General features: G+C 42.1%; 1 protein-coding gene across 1 annotated transcript in view; it reads right to left on the reverse strand.

Moving 5' to 3' along the window:
- The window catches only part of VWA3B (von Willebrand factor A domain containing 3B), a 226,645-nt gene extending 204,812 nt beyond the window's left edge, over positions 1 to 21,833 (reverse strand). Inside the window, exons 1-3 of the mRNA XM_058428934.1 lie at positions 21,664 to 21,833; positions 17,005 to 17,161; positions 10,526 to 10,753 (exon numbers count right to left, since the gene is read on the reverse strand). Of these exons, the coding sequence (XP_058284917.1) occupies positions 10,526 to 10,721 (196 nt within the window). The 5' untranslated portion in view covers positions 10,722 to 10,753; positions 17,005 to 17,161; positions 21,664 to 21,833. The remainder of the gene's footprint in view (positions 1 to 10,525; positions 10,754 to 17,004; positions 17,162 to 21,663) is intronic.
- Positions 21,834 to 23,321: the final 1,488 nt, after the last annotated feature.

A 23,321-nucleotide genomic window follows, 5' to 3' on the forward strand; every position in this document is an offset into this window, starting at 1 on the left:
AAAATTCAACACCCATTAATAATAAAAATTCTCAGATTACTAGGAATATCAGGGATCTTCCACAACATAATTTTTAAAAATCTATAGAAAACCTACAGTTGACATTATACTTAGTGGTGAATGACTGAAAGCTTTCAGTGCAAGGACATCCACTCTTACCGTTGCTATTCAACATAGTGCTGGAAGTTCCAGCCAGCGTAACAGAGCAAGAAAAGGAAACACAAGACAAATAGATGAGAAAGAAAGAAATAAGACTTTTCCTCTTTGCAGATGACATGATAGCCTACCTAAAAATCTTCCAGAATAAGTGAGTTTGGCAAGATCACAAGATAGAAGGTTAACATGCAAAAGTCAGTCATATTTCTATATACTAGGAATGAACATGTGAAAACCAAAATTTAAAATACAATTCCATTTACAACTGCTAAAAAAAATAAAATACTTAGGTATAAATCTAACAAAACACATGCAGGCCTTGTATACTGAAAATTTTAAGACAGTTGATCAAAGAAATCAAATAGTATGTAAATAAATGGAAAGATATTTCATATTCGTGAACTGAAAAACTCAACATTTTCGTCAGTATAGTAAAGATGTCAATTCTCCTTTAATTAATATACAGGTTTAATGCAACTCCTATCAATATTATGGCAATATTTTTGTAGACATGAACACAGTTATTCTAAAATTTATTTGGAAAGGCAAATGAACTAGAGTAGCTGAAACAATTTTGAAAAAAAATAAAGTAGGAGGACTCACCCTGCCCAATTTCAAGAATTCTGTAGTTACAGTAATCAAGACTGTGTGATATTGACAGAGAAACACAGATGAATAGAACAAATAGAGAACCTAGGGCTGGGCGCGGTGGCTCATGCTTGTAATCCCAGCACTTTGGGAGGCCGAGGTGGGCAGATCACAAGGTCAGGAAATCGAGACCATCCTGGCTAACACGATGAAACATCATCTGTACTAAAAATACAAAAAATTAGCCAGGCATGGTGGCGGGCACCTGTATTCCCAGCTACTTGGGAGGCTGAGGCAGGAGAATGGCATGAACCTGGGAGGCGGAGCTTGCAGTGAGCCCAAATCGCACCACTGCACTCCAGCCTGGGCAACAGAGCAAGACTCCGTCTCAAAAAAATAAAAAAGTAAAAAATAAATAAATAAATAAATACAAAATAGAGAACCTGGAAATATAGGCACAACCAAATTTTAACAAAAATCCAAAAGCAATTCAAAGTAGGAAGGATAGTCACTTAAGTAAAATGCACTGGAGCAACTGAACACCCATAGTAAAAAAAAAAGTGAACCATTTGCTTTTGTGTGTGTGTGTGTTTTTTAAGAGATAGAGTCTCACTCTGTCACCTAGGCTGGAGTGAAGTGGTGTGATCACAGCTCACTGCAACCTTGATCCCCTAGGCTTAAGCAATCCTCCCACCTCAGCCTCCCAAAGTGCTGGGATTACAAAAAAACGCGAACCTTATACAGAAACTAATTCAAAATAGATCACACGCTAAATGTAAAATTATGAAACATTTAGAAAAAAACATAGGAGGGGGTAACATAGGAAGATCTTTGTGGTGATAAACAGTTCTCTCTCTTGATTGTAGTGGTGGTTACAGAAATCTACACAAGTGATAAAATTATATAGACTTGCAAACACATTGCATGAGTGTCAAATTCCTCATTTTGATATTACACTATTATTTTACAAGATATGACCATTGGGAAAACTGGGTGAAAGGTACATGGGATCTTTACACTTTACAATTACTTCAGAATATATAAGTATGGATGTACAAATGGATAAATGAATGAATAAATGAATGAGTAAATAAATAAATGTGAAGGTGAAATAAAGATAATTTCAGATAAACGAAAACTGAAAAAAGTTGTCACCAGCAGACCTGCACTATAAGAAATGCTTAAAAGAAATTATTCAGGAAATAACATCAGTTGAAACCTCAAATCCTACAAGAAGGAAGACTATTGTAAGTGGCAAACATGTGGATGTTGGCAGTGTATAGTTTTTCTTCTCAGTTTCTTTAAAAAACAGATGACTTTTGGTGGAGCCAAGATGGCCAAATAGGAACAGCTCCGGTCTACAGCTCCCAGCGTGAGCGACACAGAAGATGGGTGATTTCTGCATTTCTGTTTGAGGTACTGGGTTCATCTCACTAGGGAGTGCCAAACAGTGGGTGCAGGACAGTCCATGCAGTGCACTGTGCATGAGCTGAAGCAGGGCAAGGCATTGCCTCACTCGGAAAGACCATCGAGGCTAGGAAGAAACTGCATCAACTAACGAGCAAAATAACCAACTAACAATATTCAACATTCTTAAAATAATTTTCAATCCAGAATTTCATATCCAGCCAAACTAAGCTTCATAAGTAATGGAGAAATAAAATCCTTTACGGACAAACAAATGCTGAGAGATTTTGTCACCACCAGGCCTGCCTTACAAGAGCTCCTGAAAGAAGCACTAAACATGGAAAGGAACAACCGGTACCAGCCAATGCAAAAACATGCCAAATTGTAAAGACCGTCGATGCTATGAAGAAACTGCATCAACTAATGAGCAAAATAACCAGCAAACATCATAATGACAGGATCAAATTCACTCATAACAATATTAACTTTAAATGTAAATGGGCTAAATGCTCCAATTAAAAGACACAGACTGGCAAACTGGATAAGGAGTCAAGACCTATCAGTGTGCTGTATTCAGGAAACCCATCTCACGTGCAGAGACACACATAGACTCAAAATAAAGGGATGGAGGAAGATCTATCAAGCAAATGGAAAACAAAAAAAGGCAGGGGTTGCAATCCTAGTCTCTGATAAAATAGACTTTAAACCAACAAAGATCAAAAGAGACAAAGAAGGCCATTACATAATGGTAAAGGGATCAATTCAACAAGAAGAGCTAACTATCCTAAATATATATGCACCCACACAGGAGCACAGATTCATAAAGCAAGTCCTGAGTGACCTAAAAAGGGACTTAAACTCCCACACAATAATAATGGGAGATTTTAACACCCCACTGTCAACATTAGACAGATCAATGAGACAGAAAGTTAACAAGGATCTCCAGGAATTGAACTCACCTCTGCACAACGTGGACCTAATAGACATCTACAGAACTCTCCACCCCAAATCAACAGAATATACATTTTTTTCAGCACCACACCACACCTATTCCAAAATTGACCACATAGTTGGAAGTAAAACTCTCCTCAGCAAATGTAAAAGAACAGAAATAATAACAAACTGTCTCTCAGACCACAGTGCAATCAAACTAGAACTCAGGATTAAGAAACTCACCCAAAACCGCTCAACTACATGGAAACTGAACAACCTGCTCCTGAATGACTATTGAGTACATAATGAAATGAAGGCAGAATAAAGATGTTCTTTGAAACCAATGAGAACAAAGACACAACATACCAGAATCTCTGGCACACATTCAAAGCAGCATGTAGAGGGAAATTTATAGCACTAAATGCCCACAAGAGAAAGCAGGAAAGATCCAAAATTGACACCCTAACATCACAATTAAAAGAACTAGAAAAGCAAGAGAAAACACATTCAAAAGCTAGCAGAAGGCTAGAAATAACTAAAATCACAGCAGAGCTGAAGGAAATAGAGACACAAAAAACCCATCAAAAAATTAATGAATCCAGAAGCTGGTTTTTTGAAAAGATCAACAAAATTGACAGACTGCTAGCAAGACTAATAAAGAAGAAAAGGGAGAAGAATCAAATAGATGCAATAAAAAATGAAAAAGGGGATATCACCATTGATCCCACAGAAATACAACCTACCATCAGAGAATACTACAAACACCTCTACGCAAATAAACTAGAAAATCTAGAAGAAATGGATAAATTCCTCAACAAATACACCCTCCCAAGACTAAACCAGGAAGAAGTTGAATCTCTGAATAGACCAATAACAGGCTCTGAAATTGTGGCAATAATCAATAGCTTACCAACCAAAAAGAGTCCAGGACCTGATGGATTCACAGCCGAATTCTACCAGAGGTACAAGGAGGAACTGGTACCATTCCTTCTGAAACTATTCCAATCAATAGAAAAAGAGGGAATCCTCCCTAATACATTTTATGAGGCCAGCGTCCTGATACCAAAGCCTGGCAGAGACATAATCCAAAAAGAGAATTTCAGACCAATATCCTTGATGAACATTGATGCAAAAATCCTCAATAAAATACTGGCAAACCGAATCCAGCAGCACATCAAAAAGCTTATACACCATGATCAAGTGGGCTTCATCCCTGGGATGCAAGGCTGGTTCAACATACGCAAATCAATAAATGTAATCCAGCATATAAACAGAACCAAAGACAAAAACCACATGATTATCTCAATAGATGCAGAAAAGGCCTTTGACAAAATTCAACATCCCTTCATGCTAAAAACTCTCAATAAATTAGGTATTGATGGGAAGTATCTCAAAATAATAAGAGCTATCTATGACAAACCCACAGCCAATATCATACTGAATGGGCAAAAACTGGAAGCATTCCCTCTGAAAACTGGCACAAGACAGGGATGCCCTCTCTCACCGCTCCTTTTCAACATAGTGCTGGAAGTTCTGGCCAGAGCAATCAGGCAGGAGAAGGAAATAAAGGGTATTCAATTAGGAAAAGAGGAAGTCAAATTGTCCCTGTTTGCAGATGACATGATTGTATATCTAGAAAACCCCATTGTCTCAGCCCAAAATCTCCTTAAGCTGATTAGCAACTTCAGCGAAGTCTCAGGATACAAAATCAATGTACAAAAATCACAAGCATTCTTGTACACCAATCACAGACAAACAGAGAGCCAAATCATGAGTGAACTCCCATTCACAATTGCTTCAAAGAGAATAAAATACCTAGGAATCCAACTTACAAGGGATGTGAAGGACCTCTTCAAGGAGAACTACAAACCACTGCTCAATGAAATAAAAGAGGATACAAACAAATGGAAGAACATTCCATGCTCATGGGTAGGAAGAATCAATATCGTGAAAATGGCCATACTGCCCAAGGTAATTTATAGATTCAATGCCATCCCCATCAAGCTACCAATGACTTTCTTCACAGAATTGGAAAAAACTACTTTAAAGTTCATATGGAACCAAAAAAGGGCCCGCATCCCCAAGTCAATCCTAAGCCAAAAGAACAAAGCTGGAGGCATCATGCTACCTGACTTCAAACTATACTACAAGGCTACAGTAACCAAAACAGCATGGTACTGGTACCACAACAGAGACATAGATCAATGGAACAGAACAGAGCCCTCAGAAATGATGCCACATATCTACAACTATCTGATCTTTGACAAACCTGACAAAAACAAGAAATGGGGAAAGGATTCCCTATTTAATAAATGGTGCTGGGAAAACTGGCTAGCCATATGGAGAAAGCTGAAACTGGATCCCTTCCTTACACCTTATACAAAAATTAATTCAAGATGGATTAAAGACTTAAATGTTAGACCTAAAACCATTAAAATCCTACAAGAAAACCTAGGCAATACCATTCAGGACATAGGCGTGGGCAAGGACTTCATGTCTAAAACACCAAAAGCAATGGCAACAAAAGCCAAAATTGACAAATGGGATCTAATTAAACTAAAGAGCTTCTGCACAGCAAAAGAAACTACCATCAGAGTGAACAGGCAACCTACAGAATGGGAGAAAATTTTTGCAACCTACTCATCTGACAAAGGGCTAATATCCAGAATCTACAATGAACTCAAACAAATTTACAAGAAAAAACAACCCCATCAAAAAGTGGGTGAAGGACATGAACAGACACTTCTCAAAAGAAGACATTTATGCAGCCAAAAAACACATGAAAAAATGCTCATCATCACTGGCCATCAGAGAAATGCAAATCAAAACCACAATGAGATACCATCTCACACCAGTTAGAATGGCCATCATTCAAAAGTCAGGAAACAACAGGTGCTGGAAAGGATGTGGAGAAATTGGAACACTTTGACACTGTTGGTGGGACTGTAAACTAGTTCAACCATTGTGGAAGTCAGTGTGGTGATTTCTCAGGGATCTAGAACTAGAAATACCATTTGACCCAGCCATCCCATTACTGGGTATATACCCAAAGGACTATAAATCATGCTGCTTTAAAGACACATGCACACGTATGTTTATTGCGGCACTATTCACAATAGGAAAGAATTGGAACCAACCCAAATGTCCAACAACGATAGACTGGATTAAGAAAATGTGGCACATATACACCATGGAATACTATGCAGCCATAAAAAAGGATGAGTTCATGTCCTTTGTAGGGACATGTATGAAACTGGAAAACATCATTCTTAGTAAACTATCGCAAGGACAAAAAACCAAACACCGCATGTTCTCACTCATAGGTGGGAATTGAACAATGAGAACTCATGGACACAGGAAGGGGAACATCACACTCCAGGGACTGTTGTGGGGTGGGGGGAGGGGAAGGGACAGCATTAGGAGATATACCTAATGCTAAATGACGAGTTAATGGGTGCAGCAAAACAACATGGCACATGGATACATATGTAACAAACCTGCACATTGTGCACATGTACCCTAAAACCCAAAGTATAATAACAAAAAAAAAATACCTTAAAAAAAAATTAAAAAATTAAAAAAAAGATAAACAAAATAGACAAACCTAGAGCTAAACTAAGAAAAAAGGAGAGAAGACTCAAATAAAATCAGAGGTAAAAAAGGAAAAATTACAACTGATACCACAGAAATACAAAGGATCGTAAGAGACTACTGTGAACAATTACACATGAACAAATTAGATAACCTAAAAGAAATGAATAAATTTCTGGACACATACATTCTACCAAGATTGAATTATGAAAAAATCTAAAATCTGAACAAACCAAGAATGAGTAAGGAGATGGAATCAGTAATAAAAAATCTCCTGGCTGGGCGTGGTGGCTCACACCTGTAATGCCAGCACTTTGGGAGGCCGAGGCGGGTGGATCACCTGAGGTCAGGAGTTGGAGACCAGCCTGACCAACATGGTGAAATCCCGTCTCTACTAAAAATACAAAAATTAGCTGGGCATGGTGGCACACACCTGTAATCCCAGCTACTCGGGAAGCTGAAGCAAGAGAATCACTTGAACCCAGGAGGCAGAGGTTGCAGTGAGCCAAAATCGTGCCAATGCACTCCAGCCTGGGCAACGGAGCGAGATTCCATCTTAAAAAAAAAAAAAAAAAGTCTCCCAGCAAAGAAAAGCCCACGACTGAATGGCTTCACTGCTGAATTCTACCAAACATTTAAAGAAGAACTAGTACCAATTCTTCTCAAACTCTTCCCAAAAACTTGAAGAGGAGAGAATATTTCCAAATCCATTCTCTGAGGCAACACCACCCTGATGCCAAAACCATGCAAGGTCACAACAAAAGAGGAAAACTTACGGGCCAATACCCCTGATGAACATAGATGCAAAAATGCTCAGCAGAATATTAGCAAACCAAATTCAATAACACATTAAAAAGATCATTCACCATTATCAAGTGAGATTCATCCTAGAAATGCAAGGATGGTTCAACATATGCAAATCAGTAAATGTGATACATCATATTAACAGAATGAAGGACAAAAAACTAATCACTTCAATAGATGCAGAATAAGCATTTGACAAAACTCAATATCTCTTCATAATAAAAACTCTCAACAAATTATGTATAGAAGAAATGTGCCTCAACACAGTAAAGGCCATATATGACAAACCCACAGCTAACATACTGAATGGCGGGAAAGTTGAAAGATTTTCCTTTAACATCTGGAAGAAGAAAACAATGCCCACTTTCACCACTTTTATTCACAACAGTACTAGAAGTTCTAGCCAAGGCAATCAGGCAACAGAAAGAAATTAACAGCATCTAAATTGGAAAGAAAGAAGTTAAATTGTCCCTATTTTCAGATGACACAATCTTATACAAAATCCTAAAGACTCCACTAAAAACCTGTTAGAATTAATTAACAAATTCAGTAAAGTTGCAGACTACAAAATTAACAACAAAAATCAGCAGTGATATACATACTAAGAGCAAACTATCCAAAAAAGACTAAAAGGAAACCATTCCATTTACAATAGCTACCAAAAACAAATAAAGTACTTAGGAATAAATTTAACTAAGGAGGTGGAATATATCTACAAGGAAAACTATAAACATGGATGAAAGAAATTGAAAAAGACACAAATTTAAAGATATTCCATGTTCATGGATTGGAAAGATGAATACTGTTAAAAATGTCCACACTACCCAAAGTGCTCTACAGATTTAGTGTAACCCCTAACAAAATACCAATGACATTCTTCACAGACATAGAAAAAACAATCCTTAAATTTGTATAGAACCACAAAGAAAGCCAGAATACCCAAAGCAATCTTGAGCAAAAAGAACAAACCTGGAGGCATCACACTACCCGGCTTCAAAATATACTACAAAACTATAGTAATCACAACAGCATGACACTGGCATAAAAACAGACACATAGATCAATGGAATAGAATAGAGAGCCAAAAAATAAATCCACATATGTACAGTCAACTGATTTTTGACAAGGGTGCCAAGAACACACAATGGGGAAAGGACAATCTCTTCAATAAAAGGTATTGAGAAAACTGTATAGCCACAGGCAGAATAATAAAATTAGGCCCTTATTGCCACCATATACAAAAATCAACTCAAAATGAATTACAGACTTAATTGTAGGACCTGAAAATGTGAAACTACTGGAAGAAAAAGGGAAAAGATCCATGACATCGATCTGGGTGATGATTTTTTGGATATGACCTCAAAGGCACAGGCAACAAAAGCAAAAATAAACAAATGAGATTACATCAAAGTAAAAAGTTTCTCTACAGTAAAGGAAAAAAATCAGAGTAAAGAGACAACCTACAGAAATGGGGGAAAATATTTGCAAACTATACATCTGAAAAGGGGTTAATATCCAAAATATTAAAGGAACTTAAATATTAAAACTAAACCTGGTTTTCAAATGGGCAAAAGTCCTGAATAGACACTTCTCAAAAGAAATCATACAAATGGCCAACAGGTATACGAAAATAATGCTCAATATTACTAATTATCAGGGAAATGCAAATCAAACCCACAATGAGATATCATTTCACTCCTGTCAGAATGGCTAATATCAAAAAGATAAGTGTTGGCAAGGATATGGAGAAAATGATCCCCATACACACTGTTGATGGGAATGTAAATTAGTATAGCTATCATGGAAAGCAGTATGGAGGTTCCTCAAAACGCTGAAAATAGAACTATCATATGATCCAGCAATCCCACTACTGGATATATATATCCAAAGGAAATAAAATCAGTAAGTCAAAGAGATATCTGCACTCTCTTGTTTAGTGCAGCACCATTCACAATAGCCAAGATACGAAATCAACTTAAGTGTCCATCAATAGATGACTGGATTAAGAAAACAGTGTATATACACAATTAAATACTATTCAGCCATAAAAAGGAAAGAAATCCTGTCATTTGCTACGTGAATGAACCTCAAGGGCATTATGTTAAATAAAATAACCAAAGCACAGAAAGACAAATACCACATAACCTCACTCATGTGAAATTTTAAAAATTTTATCTCATAGAAGCAGTGAGTAGAATGATGCTTATCAGAGAGGCTGGGGTGGTTGTGGCGGTGGGAATCGGGAAGATGTCAGTCAAAGGATATACCACTACAATTAGGACATCTAGTCAAGATATCCATTGTACAGTATGGTGATCATAGTTAATGATGATGGATTGCATTCTTGAAAAACACAGAAAGAGTGCATAAGCGGGCCGGGCACGGTGGCTCACGCCTGTAATCCCAGCACTTTGGGTGGCCGAGGCGGGCAGATCACGAGGTCAGGAGATCGAGACCATCCTGGCTAACACAGTGAAACCCCTTCTCTACTAAAACTACAAAAAAAATTTAGCCGGGCGAGGTGGCAGGTGCCTGTAGTCCCAGCTACTCGGGAGGCTGAGGCAGGAGAATGGCGTGAACCCCGGGGGGTGGAGCTTGCAGTGAGCCGAAGTCATGCCACTGCACTCCAGCCTGGGCGACAGCAAGACTCCGTCTCAAAAAAAAAAAAAAAAAAAGAGTGTGTAAGTGTTCTCGCCACAAAAAATGACTATATTAGGCAATGCATTTGTTAATTAGCTAGATACAGCCATTCGCAATGTATATATTCCTCAAAACATCGTGTTGTACATGATAAATACATACAGTTTTATCTGTCAACTTAAAAAGTAAAGAAAGGATGAAATTAAGCATTATTTAATACATGGATTGACAATTGTACATCTACTTAATACACATATATTGGGGGCACACGTGCAAGCATTTTCTACTGATAGGGATATAAGATCAAAGCAAGCTCAGAGACCGGTGGTTTTGAGGGGCCTTCAGAGCTGATGCAGCCACCTCAAAGGCTAAATGGCAGCATGCTGGTTGTTTGTGAGTACTGTACCTTCACAATGTGGGAATCCGATCTGTGACAAAATCTGTTTCAAAGTCAATTTGTTGCTCTTAAGCCCATGCAGTTGAAGCCATTTCTCAGACGAAATGAGACTCTGCTCAGCCAAGTCTGTTTTGGTGTTACTCCATCCCTCTTGCCTCTGCAGCTGCTGCTCAGAGACGGTGGAAGATGAGCCTGATTTCTCCATCTCTGAATCAAGATCTAAGTCACAGCAAACTCCTGTAAGGGCAATTGTAAACTCAGACTTCCTGAAAACTTGGAAATAATCTAACGCCAACAGGGGATTGGCTTAACATGAATTATAGTACACCCATGAAGTGGAATGCTATTTATCAATTAAAATTATAGATGTATATTTGGTGGAAAAGAGGATAGTCATATGAATTGCTAAGAGGTATCCATAAAGTTCAATATTCAAATGTATATATATATATACAAAAACATCTAGAAAGATATACCGTAACAGGTTTAGAGTAGTTTTCTCTGTGTGGTGGTAGTATGTGTGGTTTTTGCCTTTTCTTTATTGTTGAAATGTTTGCATTATTTGAATATTTCTAAAATGGGGTTTACTTTTTGTTGTTGTTGTTGTTGTTTGTTCGTTTGTTTTTGAGAAGGCGTCTCGCTCTGTTGCCTGGGCTGGAGTGCAGTGGCACGATTTTGGCTCACTGCAACCTCTGCCTCCTGGGTTCAAGCGATTCTCCTGCCTCAGCCTCCCGAGTAGCTGGGATTACAGGCGCGTGCCACCATGCCCAGCTAATTTTTGTATTTTTAGTAGAAATGGGATTTCGCCATGTTGGTCAAGCTGGTCTCGAACTGCTGACCTCATGATCCGCCGCCTTGGCCTCCGAAAGTGTTGGGATTATAGGCGTGAGCCACTGCGCCCAGCCAGAATTTACTTTTATAGTCAGAAAACTGCAAAGCTCTTCCATTTTGGAAAAAAATAAACACTAGCCCCAGAACCTTCACTACACATCTGTATTCCAATTACAATCACACCTGACATTTTGTGCCCAATGAGGATGAGAAGGATAAAACCCTGACAGGTTTTTACCTGTTGAACAGGTGTAGTGGCTAATTGGGAGCTGGTGGCGGTTGGGAACCAGACCACAGCTCAGCCCAGCTGGAATACATGTATCCACTTTCTGAATGTTTTATTGTCTGGGGCTTTGCTCTACAATTGGACTTAAGCATTCTGGCCCATGTAGCCATCTGTTCTGGGATCAACTGGACCCAAGGCCATATGCAACATATTAAACTTACCTAGACCTGCCTAAATATAGCTAGTGTATGCAAGAGGAAAGGATGGGGCCAAACTATAATGCAATCTTAACCCACTCACCACAACTGGGCAGGGCCTGGTGACCTGGAGGAAGTGTAGAAAGTTCTGCTTACTTCCATATCCAGAATTCACAATGCAGGTAAGCTGATACCCTGAATTGTAAAACTTTTTAACAATGAAAATAGGTTCTTTCCCTATTTCTTTTTTATTTTTATTTTTTGTGAGCAACATGGCTGTTTATTTCACCTGGGTGCAGGCGGGCTGAGTCCGAAAAGAGAGTCAGCGAAGGGAGATAGGGGTGGGGCCGTTTTATAGGATTTGGGTAGGTAAAGGAAAATTACAGTCAAAGGGGGGTTGTTCTCTGGCAGGCAGAGTGGGGGTCGCAAGGTGCTCAGTAGGGGAGCTTTTGAGCCAGGATGAGCCAGGAGAAGGAATTTCACAAGACAATGTCATCAGTTAAGGCCGGAACAGGCCATTTTCACTTCTTTTGTGGTGGAATGTCATCAGTTAAGGCAGGAACCGGCCATCTGGATGTGTACGTGCAGGTCACAGGGGATATGATGGTTTAGCTTGGGCTCAGAGGCCTAACATTCTTGTCTCCTTATATTAATAAGAAAAATAAAATGAAATAGTGGTAAAGTGTTAGGATGGTGCAAATTTTTGGGGGTGGAATGGAGAGATAATGGGCGATGTTTCTCAGGGCTGCTTCGAGCGGGATTGGGGTGGCATGGGAACCTAGAGTGGGAGAGATTAAGCTGAAGGAAGATTTTGTGGTAAGGGGTGATATTGTGGGACTGTTAGAAGAAACATTTGTCATTTAGAATTATTGGTGATGGCCTGGGTACGGTTTTCTATGAATTGAAAAACTAAACGGAATAAGAGAAGGAGAAAAACAGGTATAAAAAGTCTAAGAATTGGGACGTCTCAGGACATCTGATTAGAGAGTACCTAAGGAGATTCAGCATAGTCCTGTCAGCAAAGATTATTTATTTACTTCAAGAGTTAAGAGTGGCGGTTTGGGGATAGCACCAGGAGATATCAGCTGTGATGGCTTGGAGAAACAGTGTAAACCAGCAGCGTAAACAAGAGCAGGGCATGTATGAGTAGTTGAGAACGGTGAATACGAGTATGACTAGACAGAAGATAGTAGGGATGACAAGTTTTTCTGGGGCACAGTCTAAGTTGGTCTAGTGTCTGGAATGAGACTGGGGCCTAATAAAAAGGAGCGTCTGTACAGGAGCTCAAATGGGCTGTACCTTGTAGCATTCTGAGGACAGGTCTGACTTCTGAGAAAGGAAAGTCGTAAAAGTATTGTCCAGTCCTTTTTAAGTTGGTGGCTGAGCTTGGTGAGGTGTGTTTTTAAAAGACCTTTAGTCCGTTCTACTTTTCCTGAAGATGGAGAACCGTAAGGGATATAAAGGTTTCACTAAATACTAAGAGCCTGAAAAACTGCTTGGCTGATTTGACTAATAAAGGCTGGTCTGTTATCAGACTGTATAGAGGTGGGAAGGCTAAACTGAGGAATTATGTCTGACAGAAGGGAAGAAATGACTGCGGTGGCCTTCTCAGACCCTGTAGGAAGGGACTCTACCTATCCAGTGAAAGTGTCTACCTAGACTAAGAGGTATTTTAGTTTTCTGACTCGGGCATGTTGAGTAAAGCTAATTTGCCAGTCCTGGGTGGGGGCAAATCCTCAAGCTTGATGTGTAGGGAAGGGAGGGGGCCTGAATAATCCCTGAAGAGTAATAGAATAGCAGATGGAACACAGAGAAGTTATTTCCTTGAGGATAGATTTCCACGATGGAAAGGAAATGAGAGGTTCTAAGAGGCGGGCTAGTGGCTTGTACCATAGCATAGCCTGCCTTTGCTGGTGTGTGGCGATTAGGCCTGGTGGAACTGCCATCACGGTGAGAAACAGGGAAGAAGGAAATGTGGGGAAATGGGGTGAACGTCAGGTGGATCAGAGAGATGCAGTCATGAGGGTCAGGTGTGGTATCTGGAATAATGTGGGAGGGGGGATTGAAGTCCGGGGCAGGAACAATGGTAATTGTGGAGACTTAACAAAGAGTGAGTATAGCTGAAGGAGCCGGGGAGCAGAAAGTATATGTGTCAGGTGTGAGTAAGAAAAACAGATTTTGGAAATTATGAGAGCTGTAGAGAGTGAGTTGAGCATAGTTTGTGATTTTTAGGGCCTCTAAAAGTATTAAAGCAGCGGCAGCCGCTGCACGCAGACATGAGGGCTAGGCTAAAACAGTAAGGTCAAGTTGTTTGGACAGAAAGCCTACAGGGTGCAGTCCTGGCTCTTGTGTAAGAATTCTGACCTCACTAACCATGCCTAGGAAGGAAAAGAGTTGTTGTTTTGTAAGGGATTGAGGTTTGGGAGATTAATTGGACACAACCAGCAGGGAGAGCACGTGTGTTTTTATGAGAATTATGCTGAGATAGGTAACAGATGAGGATAACATTTGGGCTTGACTGAAGTAATGGGAGCTGTCTGTGAAGCCTTGCAGCAGTACAGCCCAGGTAATTTGCTGAGCCTAATGGGTGTCAGGGTCAGTCTAAGTGAAAGCAAAGAGAGGCTGGGACGAGGGGTGCAGGGGAATAGTGAAAAAAGCATCTTTAAGATTGAGAACTGCATAGTGAGTTGTGGAGGAAGGTATTGAGGACAAAAGAGTGTACGGGTTGGGCACCACAGGATGGATAGGCAAAACAATTTGGTTGATAAGGCGCAGATCCTGAACTAATCTGTAAGACTTGTCCGGTTTTTGGACAGGTAAAATGGGGTAATTGTAAGGAGAGTTATAGGTTTTAGAAGCCCATGCTGTAGCAGGCGAGTGATAACAGGCTTTAATCCTTTTAAAGCATGCTGTGGGATGGGATATTGGCGTTGAACGGGGTAAGGTTTTAATGGATGGTAACGGGCATGTGATCGGTTGCCAGGGAAGTAGTAGAGATGTCCCATACTTGTGGGTTAAGGTGGGGGGATACGAGAGGAAGACGCGAAGGAGGCTTTGGGTGGGGGAGAAGGGCAGCAATGAGATGTGGCTGTAGTCCAGGAATAGTCAGGGAAGCAGATAATTTGGTTAAAATATCTCGGCCTAATAAGCGAACTGGGCAGGTGGGGATAACTAAAAAAGAGTGCTTAAAAGAGTGTTGTCTAAGTTGGCACCAGACTGGGGGAGTCTTCAGGGGTTTAGAAGCCTGGCCGTCAATACCCACAACAGTTATGGAGGCAAGGGAAACAGGCCCTTGAAAAGAAGCTAATGTGGAGTGGGTAGCCTCCATATTGACTAAGGGGACGGACTTACCTTCCACTGTGAGAGTTACCCGAAGCTCGGCGTCCGTGATGGTCTATCGGGCTTCCGAGGCAATCGGGCAGCGTCAGTCTTCAGCCGCTAAGCCAAGAAGGAGTCAGTCAGAGAGCCTTGGGCCAGAGTTCCAGGGGCTCTGGGAGTGGCTGCCAGGCGAGCTGGGCAGTCTGATTTCCAGTGGGTCCCTGCACAGATGGGACATGGCTTGGGAGGAATCCCGGGCTGTGGGCATTCCTTGGCCCAGCGGCCAGATTTCTGGCACTTGAAGCAAGATCCTGATGGAAGTCTTGTAGGAATGCTTGACTGCTGCGGCTTAGGCATTTTGAAGTTCTCGTATGCTGAGGTGTGACTGGGTTTTGTCTCACAGCAGAGGCAAGTAATTGTAACTCAGAAATGAGTTGCCGTCTGGCTGCTTCCTCTCTATTATTGTACACCTTGAAGGCGAGGTTGATTAATTCCTGTTGTGGGGTTTGAGGGCCAGATTCTAATTTTTGGAGTTTTATTTAATGTCGGGAGCAGATTGGGTAATAAAATGTATATTGAGAATAAGACGGCCTTTTGACTTTTTAGGGTCTACGGCTGTAAAGCGTCTCAGGGTTGCTGCCAAACAAGCCATGAACTGGGCTGGATTTTTATATTTGATGAAAAAGAGCCTAAACGCTATCTGATTTGGGATAAAGAAAAAGGAGCATTAGCCTTGACTATGCCTTTAGCTCCAGCCACCTTTTTAAGAGTAAATTGCTGGGCAGGTGGGGGAGGGCTAGTCACGGAACGAAACTGAAAGCCGGACCCGGTGTGAGGAGGGAAGGTGATAAAAGGATTATAGGGTGGAGGAGCGGAGGCTGAGGAGAAATTGGGACCTAGCTCAGTCTGGCGAGGAGGGGAGCGGTCAGATGGGTCTGTAGAAAAGGAAGATTAGAAAGACTCAGTGATGCTTGGGGTTGGGACTGAGGGGACAGGCGGGAGGGAAAGGAGGAAGATTTGGGACGAGTTGCATTGGGCACAGAGACTAGGAAGGGACTGCTGTGTGAAAGAATGCCTGGATGTCAGGCACCTCAGACCATTTGCCCATTTTACGATGAGAATTATTTAGATCTTGACGGATGGAAAAATTGGAAGTGCCGTTTTCCTGCTATTTGGAACTACTGTCGAGTTTGTATTGGGGTCAAGTGGCATTGCAGAAGAAAATAAGATGCTTAGATTTTAGGTCAGGTGAGAGTTGAAGAGGTTTTAAGTTCTTAAGAACACAGGCTAAGGGAGAAGGAGGAGGAATGGAAGGTAGAAGGTTGCCCATAGTGAAGGAAGCAAGCCCAGAGAAAAGAGTAGAGACACAGAGGGAAGGGGTTCAGGGGTTCTTACCCTCCAGAAAAGTGGGAAAGGGGTTGGGGCATGGAAATAAGGGATTGGGGCGCAGAGATAAGAGGTTGGGTTACTTGCCCCTCCTGTAGAAAAGCGGGACTTGCCGCTAAGAGTGAAGGAGAAGGGGTTGGGGGTTTCTTGCACCCCAGAAAGGTGGAGAAAGGGTAGAGACATGGAGAGAAGGGGTAGGGGTACTTGCCCCTACTCCAGAAAAGCAGGACTTGCCGCTAAGGGTGAAGGACCAAGGCAGGCGTCCCTGCGTGGTCTGACACCTCTGAAACGTGGGTGAGTAATCAGAGAGGTGTCCCTGCAATGATTAAACACCAAGGGAAGGCTGCCTTCCCTAGTCCATGACCGGCGTCGGAGTTTTGGGTCCACGGATAAAACGTGTCTCCTTTGTCTCTACCAGAAAATGAAAGGAATTGAAATTAAAAGAAGGGAGAGATTGAAGAGTGGAAAGGAGAAAGTGGTTGAGGGACAGTGAGAGAGGTTGGAGAAGAGAGTAAAAAGAGGCCGCTTACCAGATTTGAAATTGGTGAGATGTTTCTTGGGCTGGTTGGTCTGAGGACCTGAGGTCTTAGGTGGATCTTCTCACGGAGCAAAGAGCAGGAGGACAGGGGATTGATCTCCCAAGGGACATCCCCCAATCCGAGTCACGGCACCAAATTTCATGCGCGTCTGTGTGAAGAGACCACCAAACAGGCTTTGTGTGAGCCACATGGCTGTTTATTTCACCTGGGTGCAAGTGGGCTGAGTCTGAAAAGAGAGTCAGCCTCTTTCCCTGTTTCTAAAACTTTAACTGTATTTCCTAAAAGTTTCACTGTCATGACATGGAAATTCAGTCAAACACAAAAATCAGTTGGACCAAGTCAGGGAGGTTTTATAAAAAGGAGTTAGCATTGCTATTATCATTAGCAAGCACTTATTTAACATCATGTTATGTACAATTTACATTTAATCCTTATAATAACCTCATGAGGTAGATACTACTCTTATTTTCATTTTACAGATGAGGAAACCAAGACAGAGAGGGGTTAATTAATTTGTCCACAATCTTACAACTGGTAAGGGGTGGAGTTAAGATTCTAAACCAGACCATTCAGCTCCAGGATCTGTGTTCTGTGATCTTTAGTGTAATAGAAGCAATGCAACAACTTCCATTTGTTGGTCCTTTTATATGCACTAGCTCACAGCTTCTTCATAACCATATCCGTTACTCATTAACACACCACTTACATTTGAGGAATCGGAAGCTTCGAGGATTTAAAGAACTTGCTCACAGGTTCTGCCACAGCCAGTAAGTGAGAAAAGCAGGAGTCAAAGCCATGTCTTAACCACTCTGCTATCTTTAAAATTAACCTCCTCCTGCCAGGTCTTATGGGACAAGGCAATCTGCATTCCAGTAGGACTGCATTCTAGTAGGGCCCTAGTTCCTCCTCCGGAACGCTAATCTTTATTCTCAGAGCTCAGACTCAATAAGCTTCTTGGCTTATCACTCTCAAACTTTTAAAGATAATGAGGCTGGAGGCAGTGGCTCATGCCTGTAATCACAGCACGTTGAGAAGATTGCTTGAGCCCAGGAGTTTGAGACTACCCTGAGCAACACAGTGGAGGACTCATCTCTGCTAAATTTTGTTTTTAATTAGCCAGGCATGGTAGTGCATGCCTGTAGTCCCAGCTACTCGAGAGGCTGCAGCAGGAGGATTGCTTGAGCCCAGGAGTTCGAGGTTGCAGTGAGCTCTAATTGCACCACTGCACTCCAGCCTGGGCAACAGAGAGAGAACTTGCCTTTAGCGACTCCGTCTCAAAAAAAAAAAAAAAAAAAAGATAACAATTTCCATTTCAAGGTTTATGTGAATTTGTATCGTCCACATATGTTGAGTTGCAAAGGTATACAAATTATTATTGGTGAAGATCTGGCCTTCTTTCTACAAAGGCTCAATTTGATGAGACTGTTACAATATTACTTGGAGAGCATCACGTAGGAGTGGAAAAGTTTAGAATCAAAACTCAGTATAAGCCCATTCTGCCACTTTAAGGTGATTCCACCTCTCTAGGGTAGTAATACCACCTGCACACCCTAACCCTCAGGGCTATTCAAGGAACAACTGTGCTGATGTATAAGTTATGCATGGATAAGCACTTTATATCTTGGAAACAGCTATGTGCAAATAAATGATCTAAAAGTCATGGTTCTTTAGTCATTGTATTTTGTTTCACGAGACCCACTTTCATCCCAAGCACTTTTTATCCCCAAGTCTCCAATCATATTGAGCTAGAAAGTTTAGAATCACAGAACATGAAAACAAGGGCAGACTAATATGCCTCAACTTGTTTTTGAGGATCTGTCCACAAAGACTGGAGCTGAAAGTCTTTTAAATTTGGTCAATTGTTCCAAGAAACAAGAAAGGGAAGCCCAGAAGAAATTTTTTTCTTTACTATTTCATCATTTCCAATTAATTTTTCTCTTCCCTGAAACACACCCACCTCCTACAATATTCTTGCTGAAGGGAGTACTAGGTTTAAAAGGGAGCACTTTTACATAAACTGCCCTAGTAAGATTTTGTAAAGTGGATTTGAGAACCTTAAAGAGGGGTTCAGAATAGTCACAGGTGTTGTTTTTAAGCTAAAGGGACATGTTTTTGATCCCAAAAAAAAGGCAATCAAAACTTCTCCAGCATAGCTAAGGTGCACGCATGCCCCAGTCCCTTTCACACTCATATGACTTTTTAAAAAATTAATTTTTAAAAAAAGTGTAAGTGGCTCTACTGGATCTGAGAACCTGTACAGTTCAGTCTGATTCAGATCTTACCTCCAGGGTTTTGTAGCCTGAGAATATTTGTATTGTCTGAAATACAAATGGAATATTTGTATTGTCTGGAAAAAAAAAAAAATGAAGGAAAGGGGGAAAGGGAGAAAAGCCATCTCCCAACAGAAGGAATTGTTCCACTCAAGTGGGATAGGAACTGTTCTGTCAGAGCAAGGAAGCCTGCTGCTAACAAAGGAGCCCCCTTCTCCCCACCCCACCCCCACTAACCCGCCTGCTTTCCCACCTCCAGGTTGGTCTCAGATGGCTCTCCTATTTGGACTCTTAGCCTGCAAGGCTCATTTCAAATGCCACCTCTGCCATTAAGCCTCCCCGAAACCCCTTCACAACCTTCTGTAGCCCTTCCCTGGGAAAACCCTAACTTTTGCTATGAGGCTTCATCACTAAGGTCTTGGGCACTTCAGGCTTGTCCTCACTAGACTTAAAGACAGTTCAATGACTACGGAGATGACAAACTACAGGAAGATTCTCAGCACAGGGCCTCATACGCAGCAGGCACTTTGTGTGAGAGTTGAGATGAATAAAACTGATCACTCAGAGCTACTAAGAGAATCCTGATTTTGTTCAAAGAAGGCAAATATCCACAGTGTTAATAAGGCTAATATCAGGAAACGGCTCTTTTTAAAAAGGGATATATTGGCCGGGTACGGTGGCTCACTCCTGTAACGCCCCCCTTAAAGTGCTAAAGTGCCCCCTTGGCACTTTGGGAAGCCAAGGCGGGTGGATCACCTGAGGTCAGGAGTTTGAGACCAGCCTGGCCAACATGGTGAAACCTCGTCTCTACTAAAAATACAAAAATTAGCCGGGCATGGTAACACACGCGTGTAATCCCAGCTACTAGGGAGGCTGAGGCAGGAGAATTGCTTGAACCCAGAGGGCGGAGAGGTTGCAGTAAGCCGAGATTGCACCACCGCACTCCAGCCTGGGCGACGGTGAGACCCTGTCTCAAAAAAAAATAAAGAGGGATATATTATTTTCTGATAAAACTATGCTATTTATTTATTTATTTACTATTATTCAGCATTTCCTCAGCTGAGGTTATTATAAATTGGGGAACCAAGGAACCCAGAAGTCAGAAACAACAACATACTGGAGTTGAGCATTGCCCTATGTTTTAGAGGCCATCACAAGAACCATACATAGAGTTTGAATAGGAAAGTATTTCCTTAGAAGAAGGAGGAAGTGTAAAAGGAAAAACAAGGAAGTGAAAGTCTAAGCTGAAGATGTGGGCAGGCAAAGCTTTGGGGAAAATAGAAAGGTTAAGCTGGCAACAGTACAAGGGCCCCAGCTACCAGAAGCGGATGCTCCTGGGCTGCCCTGGGCGACAGTCTTGTGAAGTTGGCATGCCCTCAGAGAAAAGGTCCTACGTGCTCAGAGGTTCAGGGACAGTGCAGGGTTGAGAGTCCATTAATCCAGTTTAGACATTCAGTAAGCTTCTAGCTACTTTATTATCAACACTCCAAACTTCCTATACCCCTGTTAGTTTCTGAAAAAGAAGTCTGGGCTAGGTGGATATATATCTTGTGATTTAGGTGAATTTGTGAACGATGATTGTTTCAGGAAGAAAGGAAACTGGGACGAAGCTTCATGATGGATCCTGATGTAACTCTTCCCCAGAAACCTTTAAACCTCCTCCCATTTTTTCTGCCCTTAAGGTACAAGGCTTGGCTGTGATCGTTGGTTCAAACAATGTAGACAGAGACAAGGATATCGAAACGGACTGTCCCACGGTTGAGAAAATAGTCAAGAAGACAAAATCTGAGAATAATTGGAGTGCTTTAGGAGGAAGGTCATTGCTGAGAAGAAACAGCTTCCAAGAAAATGAAAGGAAAAGTTCCACCAAATGGAAACTCAGTCTACTTATTAAGTCTTATTCCCATATAAGGAGGGTGAAAGAAAGTGATATGATTGTGAAACCATGTAAGTGTTGCTTTGGCTTTTAGACTATACATATTTATCATTATGTACAGGAAATGTGTTTCTTCTGGTTCCTGTGTTCCCTCCAAAACCCAGGTGGCCTTCATCACCTTGAACTGCTGGCCTATGGCATAGACAGAAACTAAGAAAGCCGCTTTTCCACCAGAGCGGCAGGGCGTGGGCTCGGGTGAGGTGTGATGGAAAGAGCTCTAGAGTAGGAGGGGTCGGTACCTTGACCCTCGGCTTGCCCCGGGTAGCGGACGATTAAGTGGGCCAGGGCAAGTCACCGAGCTTTCCTGGTACTGTTTCCGCATCTGTAAAGTGGACGTGTAGTCCAGCTCGGAAATGGCATTTTTCCAAGACCTCCCTAGGCCGCTTGTTGGAAGGCTCGGCACCTCGGGGGCTCTGGCGCGGCAGGGATCGCTCCCACACTTACTAGGCAATATGTAGGGTGGAAGACGTGGCGGCTCCCGCTCAGCAGCCACCCTCCCATCCTCCAGGGCCCGCCTGACCCGAGAGGGCGGGCGAGGTAAGCATCCCGCTGGTCGATAAGGCAGTGATTCCGGCGGGAGAAGGCTGCGCGCCGGGGGCGAAGGATTCCAGCTGTTCTAGGTCTCTGTGACCGGCGCCTCTGGTTCTGAGTGCGGTCTGTTGACGACGCCGTCTCCGCGGTTGCCTGGACACGGCCAATCACAGCGCGGCTCCGGCAGCCAGCCCCGCCCACAGAGCGCGCCCTCGCGGGGCGATGGCTGCGGACCGTGGCCAAGGGGGCGGGGCGTCGAGGCCGTCACCAAGCCAGGTGCGGAAAGCCGGGGTCCGGAACCCCCCGGGCAGGGACGACCTCCACCCCAGACCCCCAAGCAGAGGCCACGCTAGAGGGACAGGGCGAATGGCGTTGCCCCTTGCGCCTACTGTCAGTGGGAAAATTAACAACAGCGGAGAATATGAATGAATGAATGAACAAACAAATACACTGATGAGCTGGGGTAGAAATATAGGGTGCGAGCAGATGGGGGAGGAAGGCGCCAGAGGCCTAGGAGGCGAGGAGACTGCGGGAAACGCTACAAACGAACTTCTTTTCATACTTTTCAGTAGAGCATTGACCCCTGTGTAGTTTTAATTTTCACCTCAGCACTGTCAGGCGATGCCCTCTTCCTTGCACAGCTCAGAGAAAGAAGCTTTAAAAGAGGTGGTGCAGTTCGTTGTAGCCCAGCCACTGGACGTGGGCGGAGCTGAGACCGACAGAAGGGACAGGGAGCTGCAATTTTGCAATTGTGGAGGCAGGGGCTGCAGTTGCCAAGAATTTTCTTACCTGTTTGACATGAATATTCCTATAGGCATTATTTTCTCCATTCAGCTTTGTTTTTAACCTTTGTTTCAGTGTTACCTTATGAATTAAGCAAAAGGCTGTAAATATATTCCTATTTTTCCAGTCACTAGGAAATAAAATTGTGCTTATGAAAAGTATCTTTAAAATCTTAATAAAAGACTCCACAGTAAGTATTGTTTTTAGGTTATTGGGATAGTAAACGATTTTAGATTTTAAAATTGAAGAACTGACCAGATCATTTGCAGGTTTTTCAAAGAACTAATAAAACATAGTTAATGTTAGAACTGAGTAATTCTGTCCCCCCAAAAAAAGTCTGCTTCATCCACAGAGATTTATTTCTCCTGCATTCTTTTAATGCCTCTATCATTTAAAAAGTACTGAAAGATTTCATTCCATACCACAAATCATTTCTGGCAGTTATTAGTTTATATATGTTTGGCCCTGCAAATGAAACCTGCCATCCACACCACCAGAAAACAAGCAAGAGCTTAATAGTACTGAAGACTGTTCAGAAGGGAGTAAAACACCAGCCTTGCCCATGTTTGCCAATGACCCATTAATCCTTGCTGTCCACACCCTGCCACACTAATATTCTTGGGTCACGGGGGTGAGACAGAGCACACAGCAACACAGAGCCAAATGCCCTGCCTCACATGGTCACGCCAGGCACTCCTGTTCCCACCTTCACCCCATGCCTGCTCCTTTCCCTAGGATACTTGCCACATACGTGCAAGTCACCAAGATGATCTGTCCCTGTCTTTCAT

Source organism: Hylobates moloch, unplaced genomic scaffold (genome assembly GCF_009828535.3).
Source record: "Hylobates moloch isolate HMO894 unplaced genomic scaffold, HMol_V3 SCAFFOLD_15, whole genome shotgun sequence".
Lineage (NCBI taxonomy): Eukaryota > Metazoa > Chordata > Mammalia > Primates > Hylobatidae > Hylobates > Hylobates moloch.